The 24,716-nt window shown below is 42.8% G+C and overlaps 1 protein-coding gene across 3 annotated transcripts in view; it reads right to left on the bottom strand.

Moving 5' to 3' along the window:
- The window catches only part of ULK4 (unc-51 like kinase 4), a 250,082-nt gene that overhangs the window by 179,637 nt on the left and 45,729 nt on the right, over nt 1-24,716 (bottom strand). For all 3 annotated transcript variants that reach the window (XM_054729835.1, XM_054729834.1, XM_054729836.1), the window contains 4 exons: nt 21,940-22,101; nt 14,935-15,117; nt 8,943-9,070; nt 464-594 (listed from right to left, as the gene is read on the bottom strand). In XM_054729835.1, the coding sequence (XP_054585810.1) occupies nt 464-594; nt 8,943-9,070; nt 14,935-15,117; nt 21,940-22,101 (604 nt within the window). The remainder of the gene's footprint in view (nt 1-463; nt 595-8,942; nt 9,071-14,934; nt 15,118-21,939; nt 22,102-24,716) is intronic.

Genomic DNA, 24,716 nt, shown 5'->3' on the forward strand with positions numbered 1-24,716 from the left:
ATGACACCCCAACATAACCTTTAGTGGGCTCCTGCCTCAGTCACCTCACTGATGCAAAATAACTAGGAAAACAGGTAAGGCACGTGGAGATCTTGAAACTACACATTCAAGGCAGAGTGTCCCTCACTCGCCTGCAATGACACACCAGCGAGAATAAAAAGGGGTGCCGAAACCTGTTTGGCTCAGTGGATAGAGCGTCGGCCTGCGGACTGAAAGGTCCCAGGTTCGATTCCGGTCAAGGGCATGTACCTTGGTTGCGGGCACATCCCCAGTAGGGGGTGTGCAGGAGGCAGCTGATCGATGTTTCTCTCTCATCGATGTTTTTAACTCTCTATCCCTCTCCCTTCCTCTCTATAAAAAGTCAATAAAATATATTTTAAAAAAAAAGGGGGGGGGCGACGCCGAAAAGCCAAGTAACAGCAAGGGGAGCAGCGAGGGGCCTGCGGAGGAGACTGCGGTTTACCCAGGAGGCGCGGCGCTTCCTGCACGATGTGGCGGATGAGGAGGTCCAGGCACCTGGACAGGTACTCGCTGCCGCTCTGCTCCTTGCCCGGGGAGGTCTTCCTGCTGTCTCTCTCGATGTACATCACCAGTCTGCAAACAGAAGAGTGCGACAGGTCACCTCTCAGGATAAGAGAGTTGATGGCATCTGTCTGAAGATGCTGCCATGGCACCGTCTCGGGGGTGGGGGGGCAGACCCAATCATGTTGACATTCAGATTGGTAGCAACATGTCAGGCGCAGCCCATTTTGGCCTCAGAAAAACCTCACATTTATGCAGAAAGAAAGTAAGACAGCTGGTATCTCTGCCAGGGTATGACAAGACAGGGCCCTGATGACATCATCTGCCCTTGGCCCATGAAAAGAAACCGCATTCCCCAGATGATAGTGAAAGGCAAGCAAAGGCATCTGGACAGAAGACGGTTCTTGGAGCTTCGAAGATTAAAAGTAGAACCACAAGTTGCCTGCACTTTGCCGTCAGTATTCAACGTATGCAACTTGCTTGGAACCTCGGGCCAACTGCATGAATTCCAGTTCCTTTAGGAAATCATGTACATAAAGCCAAAGAAAGAGTTTCGTTCCATCACCAGGTTTCACACGTCCTTTTGTCCAGTAGTTTTATGATATCTGCCTTTTAATAAACTTATTTCTTCTTCAAACCACTGGCATCCCTTTAACATCAATTTCTGAACCGACTGTGTCCACCCCAGCATGCGGGATCATACTGGGCCATCACTCTAGATACTTAGGCTGCTGTTTACAAGTTTCAGGCCCAAATCCATCCCCTTTGCTGGACCCACCCGGCGTCTTCCCGTTCCCCTCAACGCTCTAAAGGCACAGAGCCCGCTGACTGCATCAGGCCGAGGCCCCTGGGCAGCGGCTCCCTTGCTGGCCTCCCTGGCCGTCATCCATCTCCCGGCTCTGTTCTCGCACTCATCCCAGCCAACTGCTACTTCTCAGGGAGAACTTCCAACCAGCTCCCACTGCCAACTGCAAAGAGGTGGTTCACACGTAATAAATACACGTAAAGGGTACTGAAATCTCAACCCTTAGAATCCTTGTGGCTCTCTTAGCAGATTTATTCATAGTTTTGCCTTTCTGCTTATTATTATTTGGAGCCTTATGTGTGAACACATGGGGATAAAACCAAATCAAAAATCTTAAGTGCCATGTAAGCCGGTTAGCATCCTCTGTTCTAGTTGCAGATGACAGCCCAAGCCACACTCTAACGAATATATGACATTGGTCAAATGCAGAGAAAATGTGCCCAAATCAGCAGAAATGTATCAGTACTGCTTAAAGAATCTGACCACAAAACTTCTTGATTAATGAGTAAACCAAAGAAATAGGACTCCACTATTTCATAAGTGAGATCCAAACTTTGCAGAGTATAAAAAAGTAAATTCTCACTTGTCTATAAGGAGTCATATTTTTCTCTGAAATTTAAATGATCTATGACAAAATTTAATAATGTGCAGCTTAATTACCGTAGTCTAAAATATCTTTAAGGCAAAAGCTACTCGAATAGTTTTCAAACACTAGTACAGACTGTTAACACGTAAGGAAATATCCATGGGCTCTGCTGGGAGAAATAAAAGACTGATGGGATCCGTAACAATATGAAACGAACTCTAGAATGATGCTCCATTTCTTCCTTCTGGGATGCTCTCCCCAATGCCTTCCCATTACAGAATGTGTTTACACAAGCTATAGAATAAATTCACTTTACTGACAAGGGCACATTAGTTACTAAAAGAATTCACAGTCTACGAAGGGAATAAAATATGGGAACATTTGAGCATAGTATCCATAAACACTTTACAATTGCTCTACAGCCAAACTGCACATGATATTTCTTGGTGTCCTACAAGGGTATCAAGTTAAGAAGATCAACAATCTGAACAGTAATCCAAGTATCCCTTCTTCTTCTTCTTTTGCCTCCATTGCCTTTAATAGGATCACTTCTCCGCAGGATTGTGTTTCCTCATCTACTCCGCACCCCCGCACCCCCATTTTCCTCCAGGATTCATCCCCACTAACTGGACCACAATTTTCTTACTCCCGTCTCTAAAGGAATCCTTATGCCCATTCCACACACATCCACCTGTATGCTTCCCTCCCTGCCTTCTAGAATGTCCTCCTGCTGTATCTCCATGCTTCTGTGGCCAAACGTGCCACGTCCTATACTTGTTTATCCCTCTAGTCTCTACCCCAGGGCAGCGCCTATCGTAAAATGAGCTCAGTGACAACAAGAGTGACGACATCTCATCCATTCATTTAATGAATATTTGCAGTGTCTACTGCGTGCTGAGCATTTTTCTAGTGGATGGGTATTCAGCTCATGGAATGCAAATTCAAGGGGGAAGAACTAGGCAATCAACAAATAAATACCTAGGAAAATAGTTAAGGTGATGATAAGCCTTATAGCAAAGATTAAAGAAGAGTAAGACAATTAGTCACAGGTCAGAGAAGGCCCTCTGGCAGGAAGTCCTGTAAACAGAGGTCGGGGATATGTCGAAGCGAGGGCCACACGTTCCAGGCAGTCGGGAGGCACATACAATATCCCAAAGGCAAGGCCATGAGTGGTATGTTCTTATGTGGCTGGAGCTCAGTGAAGGAAGAGATCAGAGAGCAAACCAGGCTCTAGCTCTTGTAAGGCCTTGTAGGCCGTGGTAAGAACCTTGCATTTTACCCCCAAAAGGGAGGAGTGGCCTGACCTGATCTGTGGTTCAAGTCAGCACTCTGGAGACTGTGAGAACAGACCACAGAAACACGGGAAGACCAGTTAGGAGGCAATTGTAACCGCTGAGTTGAGAAACTGTGGTGGGAGTGTGGGAAGGGTATGAACTGACGAGATACTGGATGTCTTCGTAAGGTATAAGTAATTAGACTTGCTATTGATTGGACATGAAAGAAAGAAAGAAACCAAGAGTAACTCCAAGCAGCTGACCAACAGGAAGAACAGAGCTGCCACTGACTGAGATGGTGAAGATCACTGGAATAACAAGCCTGTGGCAGAAAAGCCATTATGAGACAGAGACATGTCGATGGCGTGTTGGCAGCTGATGTGCAAGTCTGAGTTCACGGGGAAGGTCTGGGCTGGTGGCATTAATGTGGAAGTGCTCCTTGAGCAGATGATGGTTAAGGTCATTGAACTAAATGAGGTCACCGGGGAGTACAAGGCTCGGGTCCGGGCCTTGGAACAACTACGACACAAGCAAACAGAGGAAAAAGGGCCAGCAAGAGAAATGGAGAAGGAGCGACTGGTGAAGAATGAAGAAAACCAGAAAGAGTGGCCACGCTGCCCAGGGGAAAGACTTCAAGAAAGAAGACAGTAGACGTCTAGTTTCTGGTAAAGGTTAGTTAGGCTAGTCAGCCAAACCTTCCCACCTCAAAAAAACAACGAGGATACATATTGCTGAATAAGATACATATCCACTTAATATATCATCACATCAAATTGTGTAGATTACAAATAAAAAATATATATATATGCCTAAGACAACTGTCTACTGTTAAAAAAGAACTTGTTCCGATAAAACTTTCAGTGAAAGCATCATACAGTGGTGAAAAAGTGCTATCTCGGAGACAATTTAATGCAAAAGGAGCCGAAACCGGTTTGGCTCAGTGGATAGAGCGTCGGCCTGCGGACTCAAGGGTCCCGGGTTCGATTCCGGTCAAGGGCATATACCTTGGTTGCGGGCACATCCCCAGTAGGGGGTGTGCAGGAGGCAGCTGATCGATGTTTCTCTCTCATCGATGTTTCTAGCTCTATATCCCTCTCTCTTCCTCTCTGTAAAAAATCAATAAAATATATTTAAATGCAAAAGGAGAAGGTATACTCTGAAATACTGTATCGGGGGACGCAGAACGCAAGGAACTGATGTCAGACTCTGTGGTGACACTTCAATAAAGCAGTTTAAAAAGGTGCATGTGGACTGTTGAAATAAATATATTTTATGAGATGTAATAACAAAAAAATCCTAAAGCAATACATTATTTTATTTTTGTTGTTTTTTTAAAGCAATACATTATCTTATACATGGAATTGTAAGTACATATGTGTAACAACAGTAACAAATAAATAAACTAAGTGGACCACAATTTTCTAGATATCTACAGTCACAGAGGGATATGTGTGTACTTCATCAAATTCCTAAAAGATTTATATATTCGACAGGGTTCCAAAAGAAACGTATTTTTTTGGAATTTCCATTGCACAAGGCTTAGCACCACTAAGTATAGACTTAATAACTAACTCATTTACTATCATGGTAATCCACATAAAGAGATACCTGATCAAGGAACGTATTGATAGCAAGAGAAGTGTGGTAACATGCTCCGGCCCATGACATTCACTCATCTTGCAAGTGTCCCTTCAGAAGAGCCTCGCTTGCCTGAAGGAAGAAATGGCTCCTGACAACTCAGTCCCGGTGCCAACTGGGAAACACCATGCAAAGTCGGGCTCCATCTCACAACAATGAAGCATATGCTGTGAATCAGCAAGCAAAACACACGCTTTTGTCTCTTCCACAGTCTAAACACGGGTCTGGTAGCCACGGGGTAGAAGTGGGAGTGACCACCTGTCACTATTACATCGAATAGCCCGCTCCCAGGGTTTTTCTTCCTGCCGCCATGACCCTGAGCTCCGCTGGACTGGTTCCCAGGAAGGAAAGTTCCCACCAGAGGACACAACAATTCCATCTGCGGGAATGAAGAAGGTTACTCTACAGGATGAGAGTGATCATGATTACCAAGAGAAAATCGGATTGCTGCCAAATAGTGCGGACAGGGGCAACCAGAATCCATGGGAATCTCTGAAGAGCCTCCAAGTTCTTCCATATCTAATAGATAAAGTTAATGAAAACCTCGCAACCAAGAAAAGGCAGGTTCAGGTCTTCCAGGTACCTGACATCCTCAGCCGATGCACAAACCTGTAATTCAAGGTTATTTATGTCAGTGGACTGCTGGATCAGAGGGATTCCTGATACACACTTGGAAATGCCCTCAAAAAGGTAGTCCCACCAATTGGACATAAGATATTGATAGTTTCTTGTCTTAATTTGATATTACTATGGGTAGAAATAATATTTGCTTATTTCAATTTGCATTTCTTTGATTACTAATGAGGCTGAATATCTGTTCACATCTTCATAAATCTCTTTACAGTACATAGATTGTTATATATAATGCAAAAATGTACAGATTTTGTAAGCAAGAGATTTTTGATTTATGATTTTGGGGAAATATAAAAGTATCTGATCTATATATAGCCCCAAACTCTCAGAATTTCCTTTTATGGTTTCTTTCATTATGGTTTCTACTCAGAAAAGCTATCCTTACCCATATTTAAACATATTTTTTCTTCCAGCTGTTTATAGTTTCTTTTAATACATAATTCTTTAATCCATCTGGAATTGACTTTCGTATGGTGTAAGCTGAGAAGATAATTTTTTCCCACACAGTTAACCAATCACATAGGGTAAATATTTTTTTAATTGTTCTTTTAAGATCAAAGCAGTTCTTTTTTTTTTTTTTTCACTCATAACCATATTAACAGCAGTGTTATGGAGGGAGCAAAACCTCTAGGAAGACCTAATCCATCAGGAGGCACTGGCATGTCAGGCTCGCAGCAAACCCATACAATAGATATAAAAGCCTATTCATCCTCTAAAAGGGTTATCATTTCTAGAGACACACAGGACCCTATTTTATCACCCGCCATATTCAGTATGAGCATGAAGCCATTTGAAGAAATAGGTGGACATTCAGGGGCCATCACATCATTTTTATCCGATTCTGACAGCTCCATTTCACTGCCGCCATGCTAGAAAGACTTGAGAGCTGACATCATAAAAAATGTGCTGAAATTTAACCCATAAAAGGCCGACAGTGACCATGGTAAGCAGGAAAAATATCTACATAATGTAGCAAAGGTTATCATGAGCTCTGATGTGAGCTTTTGGGTCTCAGGCACACGGCAGCACGTGGTAAGCTCAGAACTCCAGTGGCAAGTGGAGTTTCAGGAGACAAGTAAGGAAGGGAGACTTTTTTTCCATATAAACTCATCACAGAGACTTTTAACATCTCTGTGGCCTGAGTCTGCCTCTCTTTTCCATACTTTTATATTCAACCTTGCATTTTATGTGCATACCAACCAATACGTGGGATGCAGAGCACAAAGGAACACATAGAAACCATCTTTGCATAGTCTGTACTGGCTGCCTGTGTGTGTCTGGGAGTAATTTTATTACTGAATTTAATCTACAAAGTCTAAAAATTTTGAGCTTTGACTGCCTTAGGGGTTCTCCTTCAAAATTGACTGGTACCTATTGCTAATATTTATTTAAGATTTAAGGGGTTTGTTGCTTTATTAAATATTTTTCTTAATTATAGGAGTGAAATGTACTTATTGTAATAAGGCTAAAAATGAATTAAGATACATAATATCCCCATCCCACCCTCCTCAGATAACCTGCATGTATATCTCTCCATTCAGGTTTTTAAAAATAAAATTTTATACAAATACACACCAACAGAAGAATTTTGCCATTTTTATTTGTTGTTTTCTAAAAGTAACGTCATAATCCTATATAATAAAAGCCCAGCGACCATAACGGCAGAACAACCAGAACGACCGCTTGACCAGTCACTATGAGGTTCACTGACCACCTCTCGGTCCCTTTCCTCGGCCAGCAGCCTCCGATCGCCAATGGCGAACGGGAACCAGGGTGGGTGGTGGCCAGATGGCCCTGATCGCAGGCTAGGCCTAGGGACCGTACCCACACACAATTTCGTGTGCCAGGCCTCTAGTTAATATACTATAATTGTCCTTTCATTTTTTAAGCTTACCTATATATAATGAACATCCCTCCAAGTTAATCAAATGAGACAGCGACTTCTAGTTTAGCTATACTATCATTTGTTGAAGTATTTCAATATCAATGGACATGAATTATATTTCCAGATATTGACCACTAGAAACAATGCTACATTGGATACCATCATGCATATTTCCAAAACAATTCATACCTCTATTTCTAGCAGCTAAATATCAAAGGTAGGCCTGTCAGAACCAAAGTGATGGGTATTGTTAATAGTCACAAGTGTTTCTGAGTTACTTTCCAAAAAGTTGGATCTATTCACATTTCCATGAGCCATGTTCAAAAGTGACTTTGGATTTCTAGTTCTGCCTAGTTGGTGCAACCCCAATCCTCTCAAGTCCCCATGTTAATAACTAAAAATCCCTAGACATACTATTTTTAAAAACACAGAAATGCCCGGCCGACATGGATTAGTGGTTCAATGTCAAACTATGAACCAAGAGGTCACGGTTAGATTCCCAGTCAGGGCACATGCCGAGGCTGTGGGCTCAATCCCCAGTGGAGGGCATGCAGGAGGCAGCCAGTCAATGATTCTCTCTCATCATTGATGTTTCTATCTCTTTCTCCCTCTCCCTTCCTCTCTGAAATCATAAAACTACATTAGAGATCAGCACTATCATGAACACTTGTCATTGCTTTGATGAGGGGGACATTAACTTTGACCCCTAATTAAGCAAAATGTTCTGTCTCCCACCCACGGAAAAAAAAAAATTCTATTCTTCTCATTATACCTGTATTATTATCATATATATATATATATATATATATAATATAATCAATTTGTTTTATCTCTTGTTATGTAAGTACCTACATAATATTCACAATTTTGCCTCTTGATGCCCAAATCCTAAAATATTTACTCTCCAGCTGTTCACAAGAAAAAGTCTGCCAATCCCTAATCGAGATCCATCTCAACAACACCAGGCTCTCCTCCACATTCTATAATAATTAAAATGCTAGACTGAGAAATAGATATTAGACCATGTTTTCAAGGTCTCTCTGGGGTTCAACAGTGCATATGGACTGGACAGTTCAGAAGATGCTACTCAGGAAGCATCGAGCGTGAAGAGAACCAGGTACATGCAGGACACAAATGGCTGCCGGCCTCGGAGGGAGCCCCAGGCTTGGCTCTGGGGAGGGGAAGCCCAGAGAGTGAGAGACCTGCCCGTCCTAACACTCCCGATCCCTGCCCTGCTCCTTCCTCTACTCCACCAGGCTGTCCTGCGGGCTGGCAACTGCACATTCCAGAGTCCTACAATGATGAAAACTACCACCAAGACCCTGGTCCAGGAATACCTCCCAAAGACGCAAGCCAGAGCCACCTCAACACCTGCCTTGGATCGTCCTCAGACCTGGGAAACTCCAGCTAGTTCCCACCACCTGCTTCAGTTTCACAGCCTCCCTGGTCTCCAGGGTTTCCAAGCTGAGGCTGCACATGAAATATTAAACCCTTGAGAAAACCGAGAAAAAAATTCAATACCAGATACATAGAGGCTAAAAAATAATGAAACAGGCACCAATCTGAAGATGTTGATGAAGTCATCAGAGAAAGTCATACCTTGCTTGGCAGCTGAGCAGCAGCATCTCGTGGTTATGGATCAAAATATATAAAAGAACCAGGAAGGCTTTGGCTCGAATGGAAGCTGAGGGGCTGTCAAGCAAACGGATAATTGTAGAGACAAAATCCTGTAGAAGACATTAACATTTGCTTTAGAAAACAGGAAATAAATAGGGCAGTCAACTCTCAAGGTTAATGGATTATAATAACCAAACAGAAAGCAGGAAATAAAATAATATCAGCTATCATTTCTGCATTCTTAATTTGTGCCAGATGCTACAGTAAATTTTTAATATGCATGATCTCATTTAAACCTGAAAACCAGCCATAAAAAGTTGACAATATTCTCCCTATTTTGAAAAAGGAAAATGAATCTTGAAAGGTTAAGTGATCTGCCCAAATTCACAAAGTTGGATTCAAATCCAGGCCAGTCGGACAGCAAAGCCTGCCTCTTAACCACTCGAAGACACAAGTGCAAGTGTGGCCATGATAACCAGACCTGGCGGCCATCACTGCATGCAGATGGGAGCCTCTGAGCAAACCTGCACATGCACAGGTCCTAGAGACGTAAAATAAAAATGGTACCCAACACATGACACAAGAGAAAACATAAATCCCTATGTAATTAAAGGTATAATGCAAAACAGAAGAATAAGTACCGACAAGTATTACAATTTTTTTTCCCTTCAAACAGAGAGATTGTACATCATTTCAGGTGTCTATTAATATGCAAAAAGAAAACACACACACACACACACACACACACACACACACACACACAGAGTTAATGAATGTAAGTAGGCAAGAATATGGAATTGTGTTGTCACCAAGATGGCTGCAGAGCAGGAATACAAATTCCCAAGAGTCCTTCACAGAGGCAAGTACCTAGCGGTGACAGTGTGTCCAAGGCAGATGTAAGCAGCTTGATTTTTTGCCATGCCACAGGCCTTTACAGTGGGTGCTATATTGTCAGACAGGAAGAACGTACACAGATGTACACAGTCAGTTGTATGTTTCTCTGAAGGATGGAGATATATCTATGTATCTCTACCTATGCATCAGTCTCACCTAGTTCCTGAAGAAAAAAAATAATAAGCCAATTCATCACCATTCTATTCAAAACAGAATCAACACCAAGGTTCCCTGAGTAACAGATCTGCTTCCACCTTATGTTAGTCAACTATTCACCTTTCCAGCACACGGACAGTAGACAGCCCAGTTCCCCCCAGTCACCTTCCAGTTCTAATGTGTACTCTGTGGTCCAAGGACCATGATCACAAATCTGTTTTCCACACCAACACGACCCCTTCACACACACACACACACACACACACACACACACACACACACACATACTTCCAAAGCCATTCAAACATCCACTAGCCGAAGACTGAAAAACTACTCCAGATTCTAGGACACTAAAAAGACATGGTAACTGACTGCAATTCAAGATCTGGAGGTTTTGTTCTGCATAAAACAACATTGCTGGGACAACTGCAAAATCTGAATAAGGTCTGTAGATTAGCTAATAATAATGCTAAATTAATGTTAACTTGGTTTTTAAATCCATGGCTTATTTGGGGGGAATATTCGGTGAAATAATTGAAGACAACATCTTAGAATTGGTAAGAACACACACGTAAGAGATAGAAAGAGAAACTATAAAGCAAATAAGGTAAAATGTCCGCCTTTGGTGAATATGAGTGAAGGGTATATTGCAATCATTTGAATTACACATCCAACATTAAACTTAGCAACTAACCAAAAGGAGGTCTACGCCAAGGATCATCAACCCAATAGCTAAAGTTAGAATTCTGAGCATCTTTCTTGACTTTCTCTTCCTCCTCCATCCCATGTCCAATAGATTCCCAATTCCTGCGAGAACAACACCCCACCATCGATGCCTTATTTCAATGCACCGTCTTTCCTGAATTACTGCAGGAGGCTCTATCCATCCTTGCATTCTTCCGTCTATTCTACAAGATGAAGCTGCAGTGAGCTTCTATGACAGCAAATACGATTATGTTAGTCACCTATAAGTTGTCTATTATGTTCAACTATTCTCGATAGTTGCTGCAACCCTTGAGATTAAGTCATTACTAAGAATCTTGCAAATTAAAATAATACACTTAGGATTTTGAGTGAAACCAACAAGGCAAACTATAGCAAATACCAGAAATAAAGGAAACTGGGTTCTGAAGACTCGGTATATTACAGACTGCCATTGGGATCTAAGCCTAAAAGCATCTCGTGCCCTAAATAAGTTCTCATTTAGCCACTTCAGAAACACTGAATGAGCAGCACTGACCACCTCCCTACAACTAATTGCCCAGGGCCCCGTGATTAACCTTACACAACGGCACCACACTTCTAGAACAGTATTATTCTTACGACACCTGAGGAGGGAAGATTACAGACTGCAGGCAAAGGCTTAATGCCACGGATGACTAATCAAAACGACCTTCAGAGGAGCACAAATGACCTCGGGTCACTTCGGCACGCAATCCACTGTGTACTCAGCTTTGATTTAAATCCACCCTGCCATTCAGCTCAGTACACCTACATATTGCATGTGGAAACAAAAAGCAGAAGCCATTTAAATCTGTAAGCCAAACCACAGCAGGACGAGTTTATGTCCAACATTCAAATGGTACTTGACAGATTTCAGAATGGACATATCTATCGAACATAAAATTGATGAGACGGAATATTCAAAATGTTAGGAATGGGCCCACACAGTGGAAGCATCCACCACAAACAAAATGTTATCTTTATCATAGTTAAGCAAAAGGGTGAGCCATCCCTCTAGCACATATCATAAAGGGGAAATTAGGAGGTGGAGGAAAATAGTGATGAGGTAGAAAACTTCAGAATTATCTCTTGTAAATCTCACGCAGTGAAACTGATCTGCTTCAATCAACTGTCACAGGAGAAAATCAAGGAGTACGGCCTGACCATCGCTGATAATAGCCTCAAGGAAAAGCAGTGAGAAATCACGTGCATAACTACACCGACACAATTTTCACACTGACGGAAATGAAAACCGTCCCGATTAAATCTAAAATGGTTTTCGGATGACACTTTCCTTAAAGAAGTTCAGCCAAGTATCTAAGTAAAAAATGTCTCTAGTAGAATATATTTATTAATGAGGACAAGTTAAAAATATCACAATATGCACTCATAATCTGATTAGTATGCATAATTGCCATATTTTAAAAGCTGGATTAGCAACCATTGACTCTATACGCCTAGTGATTTGTGAGAAATAAAACCTTAGTAAACTTAGCATTCAGATTTTTCAAAATTCTGCAGGCACGAAATTTCATAGTGATCTTCCACAGTGCTTACAAATAACAGAGGTCTGCGGCTTCTAGTTTATTATTAATCACTGTTGTGCTGCTTGGTCCAAATGCTAAACCTGAAGCAAGGCTGCAGTCAAACCAGACTGCACAAATAGAGACAGCGGCTACTGTCAAAATTAATAAGCAAAAAACTTAAAAGCAGTATCTTCGTCAATGGCACTCAGAAGGAAGCCATCTGACCAGTGAGCCTGAACAAACTCACCTGTGGAACACGGTAGGGCTTTAAAAATTCATGTTATATCATTAAGTGACCCCCCCAAAAAGCAAACGAAGTCCAAAGGATGCATTACTGATGATCCGGCTACAAAGTCCATTCAAAGTCAAAGACGCCAGGAACAAAACGACTGAGGCAGGTGTTTGAATCTATGTAACTTCAGTTGATGTGAGTGTGTTAAGCTCAATTAATTGAAATGCAGCAGAATGGGATTCCAGAAGTTTCATATGCTTTCGATTTCCTAACATCAAGAATCTGGCACTGAGTTCTTAACATAAGCTTTTTGTGTATATTTTGAAGCCACACCAGTGATTTAGTTACAAAGCAGTTGTCTAGTTAAGTGTAATATTCACATATTTTCCCCTTCTCCCTATACACACACACACACATATGTATAGACACAGTTGTATTTATATGTGAATAAACCTCTGTGTGTATATGTCAGTGCAGGTTTAGGACAACATACTATCCATCACCCTTATTCTCATTACTTGGCTTTAACTTATTCAAACGATAGGAAAAGTATGGATCACCAAACAATATACAATTGATCCCATTTCTGTAAAAAGATTATAATGGCACTTGTGCGTGGCAACAGGAAGGAGGAATTAGATGAATGTATGTGTATGTGCATATATATATATATATATATATATATATATATAATCACAACAAATGTGAATTTGAAAGATACACATCAAAATTTTTAGAGATTACCTTAGGGAGGTAAGTATTTTAGTTTTCTCCTACCTCCTGACCTCCTGCCATGTCCCTTCATCCCTGCTGCCTACGTTCGGCTTCCCTGGCCTTCTTTCTCTCCCCAGATCTCCCCCACACGTCCCACACCTCAGGGAAGCCCAACTACCAAGTTCTTATTTGACCAGCTTGTGAAATATCATATTGTAACTAAATTAATTCATGCCTGTGCTCGGGTGGAAAAAAAAAACCCTGCTAAAACTCTCAGCCTCTATTATCACAATTTACACAGTCAAACTACTCGAGTGGTGCTTTTTCTAATGCACTGACAACAACATTAATGACTTGGAAAATTTAGTAGCAAAAATTAGATATGCAGACTGTTGGAAAAAATACTTCCTCTGAAGCTCACATCTCTCACAAAGTCTAAATCAGACTAATTAAAGGCAAGAAGCGGCTTGCTCTCTGACTTGCACAGACCAAGTTTACTATGCAAACCTGCCCATTGCTAATAGTAACTATTGAAATTCTAACTTTTAGGATGAAAATCAAAATTGAAAGTGTTGCGTGCACTGCAGAGGAACCACAGGAAACACGTCAGCGGGTCCCTTCACACTCAGCAGCGTCACCGTCACCATTCTGCAAAACCCAACGTGACAAGCATTTCCCTCCGGAAAGTGATCAGTGGTCCCATCAGTTATAAAACCACTGCACGAAGATTCGTAAGACACATGAGCATATGAAACAATGGGAAAGTCTGCCCATTGAAAATCTCTAACTCACTACTTTCCAAATGTACATATAACCACGGTCCACTTTTTCACCTGCTAACACCTCACTGAATTGAACACTAACACCCTAGGACATAAAGTTAAAACACGTTACCTAGAGACCTCAGTAAAATGCCAATTCTGAGTCGGCAGGCCTGGGGTGGGGTCTGGGGTGGGGCCTGGGGCCTGCGTTTCCAACACACTGCCAGAAGATGCCGATGCTGGCCCAGGGATCTCTCTTCAGCAAGGACCCGAGAAGACACTTTTTTTTAACTTTTTTATTCTTGTATGTGCCCTGACCAGGATCGAACCTGCAACCTTGGAGTATCCAGATGATGCTCTAACCATCTGAGCTACCCAGCCAGGGCCTAGAGAAGATACTTTGAGGAAGGCTACCCTACAGAGCCTTCTTCAGAGCTCTTCAGTTTTGTGATGTGAGTTTACAAACTACTGTACATAAAATAACGGGAAAGCAAAGCAGTAGACGGGGACGAAGTCAAAAACAGGAGGAAGGGGGCACTAAGGGTGCGTGGCACTGACAGAGAATTAGACAAGGAAAGGAATGAAAGTGAGTCAGAATATAAAGGGACCCCTCCCTAAGGCAGACAAAGGACATGGGGGAAAAGTTGGAGGAAGAAGAGGAGGGGGAGAAGGAGAAAGAGGAGGGGGAGAAAGGAAGAGGAGGCATGAGAAATACTAGTGTATAGAAAGGACATTTTCTAGCTTTCATTACTGACATGGGACCAGCAGGCAGAGCCATTTCCATTTTAATCACTGAAAGACTCTCATAACATCTTCGGATGAACGGCCTATGGTACACAGGTTTGGCAAAGTTCAAAAAGGCCCGTTGAGATGAAAAATAAATTCTACAGAGATGATATTCCTTGTCCACTAAAACTGTGGAAGAAAACAGTTTTAAGGTAGAGTACGAGGTGGAGGGAATGGCAAACCTTTTCTTGGATTAGTCTCTGCAGGTGGATCCCACAGGACAGCATGGCCGTGAACAAGGTCAGCAGGTACTGCTGAACTCTGCAGATGGCGGAGGCCAGGGCGGTGATCACCGAGGTCAGGCCCACCTTCTCAATGACGTTCTGGAAGGCGGACGGGGAGTGGCGAGTGATCCTGCACAGGGCCTGCGGAGACAGGGGACCGATCTGTCAGTCACTCCAAGGGCATCAGCCAGGTCTGTGCAGCGTAGAAGGCACTTAGCTCGCTCCTTCGTCACTGCTTTTGGCTTAAGTGAGTTGGAAATTTTCAACACATTTAAAAATAAAACAATAACCCAGCTGCTAATGAAAACTAAAGTTGTTTTAAAACAGTAGATACTCTTAAAGTAATAGTCATATAAATTATGGTGAGCTAACTATGATAAACTAATTCTATAAGTCTAGATAGGAAAACTTCCCCTTAAGTAATGAACATCATTAAGGACCCTGTTTTGTAGACACTAAGCTAAGGGCTGGGGAAATAATCACAAAAGTATGTATCTAACTTTTATTGTTCAGTATGTGGAGAACACCAAGAGCATCTGCAGACTAGCTCATTTAATTCTCCCAACAATGTGTAAGTAAGGTATTATTATTAGCCCCATTTCATAGACGGTAAAACTAAGGCATAAAATATTTAAGCCACTTGCCCAAAAACATATGCTAGTAAGCAGCAAAGCTGGAATTCAAACTGAGGTTATCAGACCCCTGAGCTTTTCCTAAATTGCTCATGAACTATTAGAGATAAAACCTGTAATTAATAAACTAACAGAATGTAGCAAGTGTTGGAATAGGAGTGGGCTCAGTAATCATGCTTGGAAAGGCAGGAAAGGCAACTCAGCCACAGCTACCTAAGCAAGGTGATACTGAGCCAGTTCCTGCAGGGGAAGTAGGAAATGGCGGCTGGAAAGGAAGGGAGGAACATTCTAGGCAGAGAGAGAGAATGAGGATTCCCATGGCGATAGGAGATGAAGAGCATTTGTCTGATGCAAGCAGAACCTGCTTCGGGAGAAGGAGGGGAGGCGGAGAGTAGGAAAGAGGAAAACAGGGTCCATCTGTAAAAGTAGGCTGAAGCCAGAGTGGGCCTACCAAGCTAGGACCTTCTAGTTGTATGCCGTAAGACAGCGATTTTAAACCCGTGTGTGGCAAGAATTTTTAGAACACGCAATACCTGACTATTCATTCAGGGGCACTGACCTTTTGTCCTTAGATTGTCAAATAAAAGATGACAACAGCCAGCACAACAATAGCTGTCCGGTGTGAGTGAATCAAAATTGTATCTATTTTTTGTCAGATCGACAAAAATATATTTTTTGGCGTGCTGCAGAATTTTTGTAATTAGTTTATGTGTGCCATGCGATGAAAAAGGTTGAAAATCGCAGCCATAAGCAAAGGGAAGACCTCAAGAGTTTTAAGTGAAAGAGAGGCATGGTCATATTCCGTGTGCCCATGGGAGACTTCAAAGAGAGAAATAAACTTAGGCCAGAAATAGTTTTACAAAAACATTCACTATAATTAATGTCATAACCTCCTTCCTGATTTATATTTAAAATGGATTTATAACCTTGATTATGAAAAGATCAAGTATAAGATGAATTGCTATTATGAAAAGATCAAGTAAAAGATGATTTGTTAGAAATATTACGATGTCAAAAAAGAAAGGACAGCAGGCAGGAGGGAGAGAAAAGATAAAGACTTTGAAAAATATTTTCATTTTCTTGAACATCTCAGGAAAAATTTTAATATTTGTTCTATCTCCAAGAATTAACTTCCTTTAAAAGTTATTCCTACTGAAAAAATAAGGAAAACAAGTGCTGGTTGGCATAAAGTCAATCTCCCACCAGAATGACACGTTTAAAGTGGATGTATTTCTTTTATGCCAAACCACACTTCCAGTCTTTATGAAAATGCTAATGTGACCTATTACAACCAGAAAGGAACAGGTAGCACACATAGCAACCGTGAAAATCCAGAGGACCCTCTCCAATGCTGTCCTCGGAAGTGAGACACAGAGGTGAGAGGTAGAAAAAGGAAAAGGGCACCCGGCCAGTGTGGCTCAGTGGTTGAGTGTTGACCTATGAACCAAGTGGTCACGGCTGGATTCCGGTCAGGGCACATGCCCGCGTGGCGGGCTCAATCCCTAACAGTGGGTACACAGGAGGCAACCAATCAATTATTCTCTCTCATTGATTCTCATTGATCTTTTCATAATCATTCTCTCTCCATCTCCCTTCCTGTCACTGAAATCAATAAAAACATATAAAAATGTATTTTTTAAAAAGGACAAGGAAGAGTCTTCAACCTTTTCTGTCTGCACTGTTCAAATGTTTCAAATAAATGCATATTATTTTATTAGGACTTTAATTACATTCCAATGCCATGACTGCATTAGACGTTTTTAAAATTACTACAAGGAAATAAGCATTTACAAGAAAAGCTTACTTTATTAATAATGTATACATTTACTACCATTTCTGAAGTTACTAAGCAAACAAATATACTGAAAAAATGAACATTTGCTAAGCACTAAATATACACTGTTCCCTAAAAAAACACACAACAAAAACAAAGTGTCCCTTTCTTCATGGAACTGATTAGCAAGTGGGATCCTTATAAACGTCCTGTCTTAATCATTCATAAAGGACAATAGGACCTCAAACTGACATCTGCACTCCCATGGTATTGCAGCATTATTCACAATAGCTAAGGTATGGAAACAACCTAACCACCCGGCAATAGATGACGAGGTAAAAAAAAAATGTGGCCCAGCCATACAACAGAATGTTATTCAGCCGTGAGAAACATGAAAATCCTGCCATTTGTGGCAACATGGATGGGCCTTGAGGACATCCTCCTGAGTAAGGTAAGTCAGGCAGAGAAAGACAAACACTGTATGAAATCACTCACATGTGGAATCTTAAAAAGCTGACCTCACAGAAACTCAATGGTGGTTGTCGGGGGTAAGAGGGTGGGGAAAGGAGAAGATGTTAGTCAAACGGCACCAACGTCCAGTTTTAAGATGAGTAAGTTCTGGGAATATAATGCAGAACATAATGATTATAGTTAATAATACTGTGATATACGTTTGAAAGTTGCTAAGAGAATAGATCTTAAATGTTGTACCACAAAAGAGAAATGACAGTTACCTGATGTGATGGAGGTGCTAGCTACCACTATGGTAGTGATCATTTTATAATATACTAGAGGCCCGATGCACGAAATGCGTGCAAGAATAGGCCTTCCTTCCCCTGGCTGCCGGCACCGGCTTCCCTCAGGCACCCGGGACCTGGACTTCCCTCCTCCGGCCACTGGCAGGCACCCGGGACCCGGGCTGGCTTCCCTCAGGCCACCCGCAGGTACCTGGACCCGGGCTGGCTTCCCTCTGGCCCCAGCTTGGTCAGGAAGGACGTCCAGAATATTACCCTTTTATTATTACAGATAAAGACCCAATCAGCACGTTTTATACCTTAAACTTACACAGTGTTACATGTCATTTATCCTATATAATAAAAGGCTAATATGCAAATCGACAGAACAGTGGAACGACCAGTTGCTATGACATGCACTGATGCTCAACACAGGAGCCTGCTCCCTGGTGGTCAGTGCACTCCCACAGGGGGAGCGCCGCTCAGCCAGAAGCCAGGCTCATGGCTGGTGAGCGCAGCGGTGATGGTGGGAGCCTCTCCCGCCTCCGCGGCAGCACTAAGGATGTCCGCTGAGGGCTCCTGGACTGCGAGAGGGTGCAGGCCGGGCTGAGAGACCCCCTACCCCCAAGTGCATGAATTTCGTGCATCGGGCCTCTAGTATCTCAATAAAGCTGAAAAAATAAATCACTGACTCCATTTCAAACTTACACCAGAAATCTGTCTTCATTTACAGGCAGCCACATCAGAATGAAATTCCATGATCTAAACTGTACTGTGAACACCTTTCAAATAACTTTGCAGTCTCTCCTCTTTCTTCCGAGGGAGTCACTAAGTTAGATGCCACGGTTTGGAAGCAATGAAAGTAGGGTTCTTCACGTCTACACCCCACACTGTACCCGTTTCCACAGAAAAGTAGCAGCTAGTATCTGGAAGCGGGAACAGGAAAAGAAATTCACTAAAAACAAATCTGGTTCGGAAAGTGAACTTTTAAAAAATTCATTTGTGATAATCCTAAGAAAACTGCTGTTTAGAAAATCAAAACAGAATTGTTTCATTAATTTTCTAATCCAAGGATTTCAAAATAAGAACATTTTCAAGGGAGTCCTTAAAGATCATGCTACAGCCAGAGCTTTTCAAGCAAATTAGGGGTTCTCCCGAAAATGACTTCACTACCGAGAAAACTGACTTTCTATCGATATAAAACCCCTACCCAATCATGATGGGCACATTTCGTGATAAGAGACTTCTCAAGACTACTTCTAAGCGTATTCAAAGGAATATAAGGGCGACTAGAATGGTCTGGTCTTCAGAATGCTGCTCAGAAGCCCAAGGCTCTCCGCGAACGGGTCGCTCTGGATAGCAAGCACGGGTACAGGGCTTCTTGGAGGCTTAAGGGCATATTAGTGCTTGTATTTTCTGAATTTAAAAAAAAATCAGATCTCAAGTGGCACGGTTTTGAAGTATTTATTTATTTTAAAATAGAGTTTGAGACGACATTCTAAAACTGGGAAGAATAGTTCCAGTTCAAAATTTGCTTCCAAAAGAACACTGCATTACCTTCAGAATTTCTATTCAATAACAAGCTCTCTGAGAAATGGACTAGTTCAAAAGAGAAGGCTGTGTACGTATTAGTTATATGAACAGGATCACCGCCGAAGAAATTTAAGAATCATTCCTTGTCTTTTGAATGATTTTTGGATGCCATATTAAAACCACCTTGGAGGCTTTTTCAAACTACACACACTCTCCTCCAACCAAGAGATTTAAAGACATAAGAATAGGGGCAGGGAGGGGATAAGAGGACAGAAAAGAAAACAAAAAAAGACATTTTTTGTATAATTGGCAAAATGTCCGTGAAAAATTATTTAGATGAATGCTAAGAAAGACACACCAGCAGCCCAAGAGGAAAAATGAAGCTTAATGTGTCAGATGAAGAAAGGGCTAGAAAGAACAAGACTTTGGTGAGAACAACTGGAAAAAATTAGCCAAGAAAAGAAACCATGCAGATATAAAGATGGATGTGAGAACATGAACCCAATTAAAGCAAGACGGATTTTTTTAAAGGCCAGGATTAAAATGGATGCCTTAAGATATAATTCCAAGACGCCTGGAGAAAGTTCACTGGCATACTCTGTGACTACCTCTCTGATGGTTCCTCCATAATTACTCACATGGTAATTAAGTTTTGTAATTTTGAGCTCACATGGCTCCTGAAGCAGGTGTAGGGGTGTGTGCGTGTGTGTGTGTGAAAGAGAAAGATGCTATATATCCCTTGCTTAATAATACTCTGTGAGCAGGACTGTTAGCCCTTTATCTTCAAAATTACATAGGTGAATTAAGAACTAAAAAATATCCATAAATACCCACAGGATGTAGCAACATGCAAGTCATTGCAGATCTCAGTGGAATCAGCTTCAGTGACATCTTCGGGACAGATAGCAGACTGGGTGAAGAGGAAATGGGCCAGAAAGGAGCGATAATTTGTAATGACAACTCTGTATAAACAAGATTGGCCGTGAAGAGGGATATGCAGCCTGAGTCCTTTGGACATGTTTATTCCTGTGCTTTTGGTTTGGTTTGGTTTGGTTTGGTTTGGTTTGGTTTGGTTTGTAATGGGGCAAAGAATACCTGAATGCTGATTAGAAAGCTCTGGAAGGACAGGTTAGAGATTTAGGAAAGAGCAAAAATAACCATTGAGTGAGGTTCCCAAAAGGGGCCCAACACACAGACCTGGAGAAGCCCGGGCGGTTTGTCTGACGAGAAGACACAGTCAGAGGCAGCAGGAGGGGGAGCTGAGGACAGGTGTGGACGGAAACACACCTCTGATGTGCAGCCGCAAGTGAGGGTGATTCCCACTGGATGTCCTTATTTTCCCCTGGGAGTCATTTCCTGAGGATGCCGAGGGAAACGTGGGGTTGGAGATGTAAGGAAAGCGGGAAGTTAGGGCGCTGCCACAGTGGGAAGTGTACGAATGAGCATACTGGAAAGGCATTGAGGCTGCCATGTAATGCTGAGCGGTCAAGAGAACAGTGATCAACGAGGGGACAGAAACTAATGTCACGAGGAAGGACGGCATTTATTCAAAAGACTATTAAACTGCCGAAACCGGTTTGGCTCAGTGGATGGAGCGTCGGCCTGCGGACTCAAGGGTCCCAGGTTCAGTTCCGGTCAAGGGCATGTATCTTGGTTGCGGGCACATCCCCAGTAAGGGGTGTGCAGGAGGCGGCTGATTGATGTTTCTCTCTCATCGATGTTTCTAGCTCTCTGTCCCTCTCCCTTCCTCTCTGTAAAAAATCAATAAAATATATATTTTTTTAAAAAGACTATTAAACTGATACAACCCTGATAACACGTCTTCAAACATAGTTATCCTTTATATCTAGTTATTATGACTTTGTGCACAAAGTAGCAGACAACGAATCAAAACACAAAACCCGAAAAACCACAGATGCCTGGGGATGAATTCATTTGAACCACATGATAAACCCATTTAATATAAACTCCAACAGAGGGAGCTGACGGGAACACTAAAAATATACCAAACCAAACCCTGTTTTGGACCGTTTTCCACTCTCGCCTCCGTATAGTTTGGATCACGTCATGGTCCCCCCAGGTGCCGACAGAATTTCCTGCCAGCGCCCGTGTTGTCCAGCCCCTGGTGTGAAACTTCTACTGTAGGAGAAAATCAAGTTATTGTTCTCACCAGCTATTCCTCGGAGGGTTCTGTTTCCTACCTACGCAATTACTCTATTTCTCGCATAGTTTTTGCAAGCTTGGTGTTTCAATATGTGAGAATGTATCCCCAAAAGATGCTCCATCTTACCGATATTGCTGTGATCCTGAGAGAATCGACAGTGGAATGTCTGAAGAGGTACCATAAGACGGGTCCAATCTCTCCCGTGATGAAGCCCTGGGCCTGCGCAGAGCAGGTGGTGCAGACGTTCTCGATAATCTTCGCTGCCATGTGGTTCACCACACGTTCCTCCTGCAGGAGGAGAGCAGAGAACGAGGAGGAGATGAAAAGGGTGTTACTTAGTATGGAAAACGGACATGTCACTTTTTCATGACCATTGCAAATAAAGGCCTGGCACCGGGAGGGTGTGACCTGCCCCCCTGGATGCGTTAGGTATTTTAGGAGATGTGATCATGCTTTCAGGCTATTATGAAGCTATTACCAACAACCTAGCATAATATAACATATTTTAATAAAAAAGCTGAAATACTATGGGGGAAAAAAAACAATAAAAGCATAACAAAACTGGAAGGTGATTTTAAAGACACAGGAGCAGGCAATCCTAAGAAATCACTCAGGGCTGGGAATAATTAGTGTACCAACTGGCCAAAGACCATCTAAATATGAGGCATTGAGGAAAACCTAAGAAAGGCGTAGCCTCAGTGGTGTGACCCAACGACCCCTTAAGGCTGTTCGGGATTGTCCTAACAGTGCTTAAAATCCAGCCTCAAAAGGGATCCAACTGTTTCCAAGGAACTCAAATGAGTCCAAGAAAAAGGACCAAAGTACTTAAAAGAATTCAGAAAAACTCCAGCACCCAACAATTTAAAAATCAGAGTGTCTGAAAGCCAATGAAATGGTACCACACGTGACAAGCAGCAGGAAAATATGACGCATAAGAATAAGTAAATTCGCCCTGGCCGTGTGGTTCAGTTGGTTGAGCATCATCCCATACACCAAAAGGTTATGTGTTCAACAACTGGTCCGGGTACATAGGGTAGGTAACCAATCAATGTTTCTCTTTCTCCCTTCCCTTCTCTCTAAAATCAACCAAAAGCATATCCTCGGGTAAGGATTAAATATATATAAATGTTAAAGTATTGTATGTATGATGTAATCCCATGTCTAACAAAATGTATATGTTTTTACTAATCTATATATACACATATGTATATATATCCTACCTAATAATAGACAAATATGCAAATTGACCGTACCTTTGCTATGCCCACGATTGGCCAGGAGGCACAGGGGGGCAGGACTCGGGGTGGCCGGGGTGGCCAATTGGGCCGGCGGGACGCTGAGCTCGTGTCGCCAGTGGCGACTTGAGCTCAGCATCTGCGCCATGGCTGTGCTGCGACACAGAGGGGCCTCTGGGGCAGCGAGCTCACGTCCCACCGCGGACCATCAAAAACGGGGGAGCTGGGTGCCTGTCCACTCAGGCACCAGGCCTTTCAGAAGCCTTCGCCGCGCCGGAGGCTTCTGAAAGGCCTGGTGCACCAGTGGACAGGCACCCAGCTCCCCCGTGATCGAAAGCGAAAGCGTGTAGGGGACCCGACACGTGCATGATTCAATCATGCACTGGGCCTCTAGTATATATATATTAGTAAAAGGGCACACAATACTCGGCAGGGGGTGTAGGGAGAGGGATCCACTAATTTGACTTTAGACATTTGTACATCGTTTGCATTGTTACAGCATGAGTGTATTACTTTTCAACCCAAATTTAGATATTTTTCATGAAAAAATATTTTTTAAATGAAAAACACTGAATTATATCTAGATTCAAGCCATAGTTTTACACTCTATTAGCTATATATCCCTGGGCGTTTTCATCCCTGTGCCTCAGCTTCATCATCTATAAAACAGAGAAAATACAACACAAGGCAGTTTAAAAATTAAATGAGGTAACATACAGCCCTGGCCGGTTTGGTTCAGTGGCTAGAGCGTCAGCCTGCAGACCGAAGGGACCCGAGTTCGATTCCAGTCAAGGGCTCGTACCTCAGTGCAGGCTCCTCCCCGCCCAGGCCCTGGTCAGGGCTCGTGCAGGAGGCAACCAATGGATGTGTTTCTCTCACATCAATATTTCTCTCTGTCTTTCCCTCTCTCTAAAAATCAATCAGAAAAACATCCTCGGTGAGGATTAAAAAAAAAAAAAAAAGAGTCAACATACATGAATACTTAATCTAGGTCATAAAAAGTAGTAAATTCTCAATGTGTTAGCTTTTCTTCCTATTATTATTAACTAGAGGCCCGGTGCACAAAATTCGTGCACGAAGGGGGGTTGTCCCTCAGCCCAGCCTGTACCCTCTCCAATCTGAGACCCCTCAAGGGATGTCCAATCTGGGACCCCGGTGGGATCGGGCGTAAACAGGCAGTCGACATCCCTCTCACAATCCAGGACTGCTGGCTCCCAACTGCTTGCCTGCCTGCCTTCCTGATTGCCCCTAACCGCTTCTGCCTGCCAGCCTGATCACCCCCTAACCACTCTGCTGCCAGTCTGTTTGCCCCCAACTTTCCTCCTCTGCCGGCTGGTTACCCCTAATTGCCCTCTCCTGCAGGGTTGATCACCTCCAACTGCCCTCCCTTGCAGGCCTGGTCCTTCTCAACTGCCCTGCCTTGCAGGCCGGGTGCCTCCCAACTGCCCTCTCCTGCTGGCCATCTTGTGGTGGCCATCTTGTGTCCACATGGGGGCAGGATCTTTGACCACATGGGGGCAGCTATATTGTGTGTTGCAGTGATGATCAATCTGCATAGTACTCTTTTATTAGATAGGATAGAGGCCTGGTACAGGGGTGGGGGCCAGCTGGTTTGCCCTGAAGGGCATCCCGGATCAGGTGGGGGTTCCCTTGGGGTGTGGGGTGGCC

The sequence above is a fragment of the Eptesicus fuscus genome, chromosome 18 (genome assembly GCF_027574615.1).
Source record: "Eptesicus fuscus isolate TK198812 chromosome 18, DD_ASM_mEF_20220401, whole genome shotgun sequence".
Classification (NCBI taxonomy): Eukaryota; Metazoa; Chordata; class Mammalia; order Chiroptera; family Vespertilionidae; genus Eptesicus; species Eptesicus fuscus.